The sequence below is a fragment of the Mchenga conophoros genome, linkage group LG13 (assembly GCF_057382185.1).
Source record: "Mchenga conophoros isolate Kocher_MC1m ecotype Shallow Benthic linkage group LG13, M_conophoros_male_GT1.1, whole genome shotgun sequence".
NCBI lineage: Eukaryota > Metazoa > Chordata > Actinopteri > Cichliformes > Cichlidae > Mchenga > Mchenga conophoros.
In genome coordinates this window covers 16,252,418-16,257,995 of record NC_140538.1, presented here as the reverse complement: position 1 = coordinate 16,257,995, position 5,578 = coordinate 16,252,418, and the positions used below count along the sequence as shown (strand labels likewise).

Genomic DNA, 5,578 nt, shown 5'->3' with positions numbered 1-5,578 from the left:
ACTGCTCTTTCATAATCTCTTCAATAACTACATATGTATGTACATATAGAAACAAATCTGACCTATACTTGGTTTAAAAAGAAAAAAATATTTTTAAACTGTGTTTGGAAATTGAGCTCTACACTTAGTCTATTCCCTAATTTTACTCCAAAAACTATATAGTCATCTCCCTATTTTTTTTTTTTTATTTTTTTTTTTAGGGGGATGGGCATTGTTAAAGTGGATGGATCTTGAAGCTCCAAAAGAGGTGTGTGTTTGGAGTTACCCTGACAAAAACCTGCACTTACAGTGTCCTTTTTTCCAGCGCAGTTTGGAAATGAAATGTTTTCATCAAAAAGCAATTTGGTCCTACCTAAAAGGTTCAGCCCAGTATGTTACAGTATTAAAAAAAATATGTTGTTAGCTGTGTTGTGTTTTCTGTCCATCTCTTAAAATTAATGACTATAAAATGAGAATTGATGTCTAGTGAACTGAAGAACTGCCAGAAGTGTTGTTCATTATGTCATTTTACTCTGGAAGTTTGTTTCCTTCACTGAAAACAAGTTTTGTTGGACTGACTTACTCAAACCAATGCGAAAATTACTAAAAACTCCGAGAATCTAAAATGTAAATTAAGTCAAAATTTTGAGCTAATGATCTAAGCGTTTGAGATAAGAACCTGTTTGTTTTTTTAAAAATAACCCGATATTTTGTATAGCAACAAGAATTTTGATTTGTAAATGGAAAAAAAGTATTTTTTCCGATGAAAAACAATTTTTTAAGTGGCAGAAACAAACGTCCACAGTTTTTACCTCAAACGCCAAATGTTTTTATGGTGAGGAAAGTTCTGGATTTTTCTTTAAAAGTATCATATAATAGGCTCTATTTCTTTGTAGCGTAATTAAAATGTTTTCACATTTATTAAATATTGTTAGAAACCGAAATAAAATAAAATTTCGCCGATATCATCTTTTCCATCAGGCAGTACGAGTAACATGCTCGCTAAATTTTGTGCAGGCATTAATCCGGTTGCCTGCTGGTCCTTCCTCCTTTTCTACGTCCCTGAGCGAGGCCGGCGTCAAGATGGTGAGTCTTGTGGTGAAAATTGCGAGTAAAATCTGTCGATCATCGAGGCCATCCGTTCACCAACACACATTTCTCTCAGACCAAGTGATCCTTTAGAGCTGCTTTATAATAAAATGTTGATATTGTTGTAGTGTGAAACGATCTTAGAGAAATTTCAGAGATACCGTCAGGATGCTAGTCTGACTGAGGTCGATCCGCATATTGCACACACCAGAGGCTACACTCGTCTTTCCAGTCGTTGTAAATTGTTTTCTATGCACCACATGGCCACATTAACACGCTTAGATAATACGTTAATTTAGAAAATAAACACAAAGTAGCGCAGCTTACAGTCCTACCTATGGCAGCTAACGTTAGCATAATTACACTAATGGCGGCCCACACGTTAGGCTAGCATGTTTGTTAAAGTACCACAAGAACACTTCAGTAACGGACAGAAATAGGTTTTACAGCAATTAGTTGTTTTATTTCTAAGTTAACACACCGTGTAAACGTTAGGAGAGTCGAGGACTTAACGGTTATGTCAACATAGTGGTATTTAGGTAGGGTGAGACAGGTGAGCCTCTATCTTCACTATTATGAGGCTCTTACAAGTACAGCAGTTTTCTCGTTGCTAATGCATAATTTCTTTTCGTCTTCAGAACGATACTGTAACAGTCAGGACCCGCAAGTTCATGACGAACCGACTGCTTCAGAGGAAGCAAATGGTAAGGGCTCTCATGTTCATAGTTGATCACATCTCGAGCTTAAGCTCTAGTCCTGAAGCAGCACATTTATCGCCTGCCCTTCCTCTCTGTAGGTCGTTGATGTCCTCCATCCCGGCAAGGCCACAGTCCCAAAGACTGAAATCAGGGAGAAGCTCGCCAAGATGTACAAGACCACCCCTGATGTCGTCTTCGTCTTTGGCTTCAGGACTCAGTTTGGTGGCGGCAAGACAACAGGCTTTGCCATGGTGTACGACTCCCTAGATTATGCCAAGAAGAATGAGCCCAAGCACAGACTGGCCAGGGTGAGTTTTGAATAACTTTGCCAAGTCAAGTCAACACAAGTGGCTATACAAAAATCAGAGAGCTGTCTGTTGAAATTGGTATATATGAGCAGGAGATGTATGTTCTCTCAGCCATCTCACAAATTTTGCACGAGTCTGGACCTCCAGTGTAATGTTATGGAATATTATTTTACCCGAGAAGAGCTTTTGATGACATTAGGACGTAGTATTTATTATCTTGAACTAGAGCCAGATTAGTACCAGATTTGATGTTTTTACAGAGTAAAATGTGACAGGGATATTGGCTGATATTCTGCATGTAGATGCATATAAACATGCGGTATGTTGGAGAGATATAGAAAGGGAAAATGATGGGGCTTCTATTGACTTATCAGGATACGCGTTTGTCAAAATAGTTAGCACCTTGCTATGAAGACCCTGCTTGAGTCATGATACCAGAGATTCAGGAAACCAATATCACGAGAAGTGCCTAATTCTCTGTACCCAATATGGCACCGTGGAGGAGGAAAAAGGTTCTCCCATGTATTTAAATCAAGATGTTTGCTGATTTGATTGTAGCAGACCATTTATTGAAACATTTTTAACAGTCTGTTAAAACACACTGAACTATTAGGATGGTTGTTGAGTGGCCTCCTAATCGTTGTACAGGTATAATGTTGGCTACATTGCATTAGACTAACCATCCATATACCATGGACCATAGCTGATTTTACAGTGGCAAGCTGTCTCAAATAAAATAGCAACCAGTATTTCAAGGAAGCATCGCAAAGTACTTCCGTACCCCCAACTAGTTGCACTAGTCCCCCTCTTCCACTTAGTTGTTTTGCTGTGCCCTATGTGTGTGTGATGTTTCCTGTCCTTTTCAGCATGTAAGGATAGTCAAGCTTCAGTACACATGCTGCCTAAAAAAGATCTACAGCAGCAAAACACTGTTGCATTTTCAGAATCAGTTCTGAGGACGTCTCCATCGTATGCCATGCAGTGGAGCAGAGAGTATTAAAAACAGTGGGGTCAGAGCCATTGGGTGGACATACAGTTTAATGATGCCTTGAACTACCACTAATTCATTTTTTGCAGTAGCCTGTATTTAAAAGAAGAAAATGTGTTCCTGTTAGTAATAATGATAGTATCTCTGATAAAGAAGTGCTAACGGTGAATTGGTTCAGCCCTCCTGTAAACTAGATACTGAACACAGTTTTACATTTGATTGATTTTAAGTTTTTGGTGGAACTCTAGTAGAGCAGCCCTTGAACATAGAGGAAATGTCCTTTCTTAGTTTGATAACATTGTTATTAAAAAGGATGTGTCTATTGAGTCTTTTTTTTTTAAAGTTCTTATGCCTGCACTGAGTTTCCTAAACTTTGCCTGTGACATGTGATTGTCATACAGTAGTATTTAAAGAGACAAAAACTAACACTTGAACTAATAAAAATAAGAACAATGAAACAAGAAAATCCACTCTAGAAACGAAATTAAACTAAATTATTAAAAATAAAAAGTGAGAATGAAATAAAATGAAAAACTAACTACGAAATATAAACCGTTAATAGCTCTGACTCTGACGGGTCTTTTTAAAAGCCTCTCACAGTCTCGAGGTTTCCCATGTTCTTTTACAGTCTGTAAAATAAAATGCGTTTGTCTTTGTGTCCTCAGCACGGTCTCTATGAGAAAAAGAAGACCTCCAGGAAACAGCGCAAGGAACGCAAGAACAGAATGAAGAAAGTACGAGGCGTCAAGAAGGCCAGTGTTGGCGCTGCTGGCAAAAAGGTATCGTGAGCACTCGCTGACCAACCTCATAGTTTTCCACGGGGAAATAGTCTTGACCATTATCCAAGCTACTGTGAAATCTCTGTATTTCTTGATTTTCATTACACACCTGTCCTTTTATTCTACCCTGCTAATCTTTGTTTCTCCACAACTCTTCTGCTATTTTAATTTCCTTTGTCATCTTTCCAATCATATCTCATTGTCTTCGGAAACTGTAGAAGGTAAATGCTTTCCAGAAATAGACTTAAATGCAGTGTGCAGATAATCCAGGAGTTACATTCAGTAGCTCAGTAACTCCTGCTTTTGCACCACCCCTGATCCATCTTTTCACTAAAGCTGTAGTGCTTTTGTCTTTGGATGTACACTCATCCAATATGAAAGGATCTGACCCCACCGGTTAATACATAATACTACCCATCCCTTCTCCTAGTACTAACAAGTACTACTGTAAACTAATAGTGTTGTAGTTTTATAAACCTGTTAACATAGCGAGGAAATCGCCCAAACAATAAATCAAAGTAGTGCTTAAATGATTATGTAATCTCTTGAAACCCTGCATACTTCTGTACCCTCTTTGGCATCAGTCACATAGAATAGATCTCTGAATGTCACAGCCCAGCTGGACAGTGTTTTAGCCCAATTCACTGCATCTGGAATAGCTACAGCACAGCTGGCTAGGAAAATATTGACACTGTCCAGCCATGCCTGTGGTGCTGTCTGTTGGCCTTGGTCAAAACTCTCGGGTCCATTCAGAGCTCTTTTCTATTCCACGTTTCAATTTTCAACATGTTAACATCGTTTTTGTGCCATGTTTTGTTCTTGATTTTGCTTCCCATGGATTTCTTTTGCAGAAATGAAGTGTCAGTCTGCAGGTATAGAAGCAGAACAAGCATGGTGTGCTAATGTGTTGCACATCAGACGCTGATAGACCTGAGCTTTGCCGTGCATGTCATCCCTTATTTTCCCTGCAGTTTTCCTTCAGTGTTTTTCACCCCCCGCAATGGTGTTTTTAAACTCCCAGCTTATGTGTTTTCCCACTACTCCAGCCCATTCTACCACTTTATCTGCTACAGTGGGCTTTTCCCACTCTGTCTTAGATTTGAACAGACTGCTTTGATAGTGCATATCTGTAGTTAATAGAAGCAGAGTGTAGCATGTGGGTTTTAGCTTGTTTTGTGTGGGAGGAAGCTCAACTAAAAGCCTGTCGATGTGTGAATTTTACTCTGGACATTATGTTCTTCAAGTAAAATGTCTTACTCAGACTGCATTCAAGTGTGAATTTAAACTGTCCCAACAAAAAATGCAACTTTTTTTTGTGAACATTTGTCTTTATTTGCACTCTTCTAACTTACTGAAACTCCCTGTGAGGTTTTCTTTTGCTGTAGTTTAAATTAAATTTGCTGTGGTATTGATTTTTTTTTTTCTTCCCCACAGTGATCCCAGACAGCCAGGGAGGGTCTCCGTGCTCAAGATGTTCTTGTATATTGTCATCAAATAAAGTTTGGAAAAAATTGGAAAAATGTGTCTTTGTGTTTATTTGTTTTTGAAAGAATTGAATTGACCATATGTTTTTAAACTCTAGACTTTGAAAGAAGCCAGCAGGTGTTTGAGTGTTTCTGTAAAACACTCGAGGAGTGAAAAGTCAGATAGCTGGCAGCCAGCCTTCTGATCTGAATGACCTGCTGTGTTTTTGTAGGCTGCCGAGTAGAAGCTGTTGGAAAAGCTGATATTTGTAGC

General features: G+C 38.7%; 1 protein-coding gene across 4 annotated transcripts; it reads left to right on the top strand.

Annotated features, from left to right (window-relative positions):
- Positions 1 to 727: 727 nt before the first annotated feature.
- On the top strand, positions 728 to 5,361 carry rps24 (ribosomal protein S24). 4 transcript variants are annotated; one of them, XM_085296724.1, is made up of 7 exons: positions 728 to 814; positions 997 to 1,065; positions 1,707 to 1,772; positions 1,865 to 2,074; positions 3,728 to 3,841; positions 4,693 to 4,713; positions 5,276 to 5,361. In XM_085296724.1, the coding sequence occupies exons 1-6, from the start codon at positions 743 to 745 to the stop codon at positions 4,696 to 4,698; spliced, it is 537 nt and encodes a 178-aa protein (XP_085152850.1). In that variant the 5' UTR covers positions 728 to 742; the 3' UTR covers positions 4,699 to 4,713; positions 5,276 to 5,361. The 4 variants fall into 4 exon arrangements, with proteins under 4 accessions (XP_085152850.1, XP_085152849.1, XP_085152847.1 ...); XM_085296723.1 differs by having other exon boundaries at positions 961 to 1,065; XM_085296721.1 differs by lacking the exon at positions 728 to 814 and having other exon boundaries at positions 871 to 1,065.
- The last annotated feature ends 217 nt before the right edge of the window (positions 5,362 to 5,578 follow it).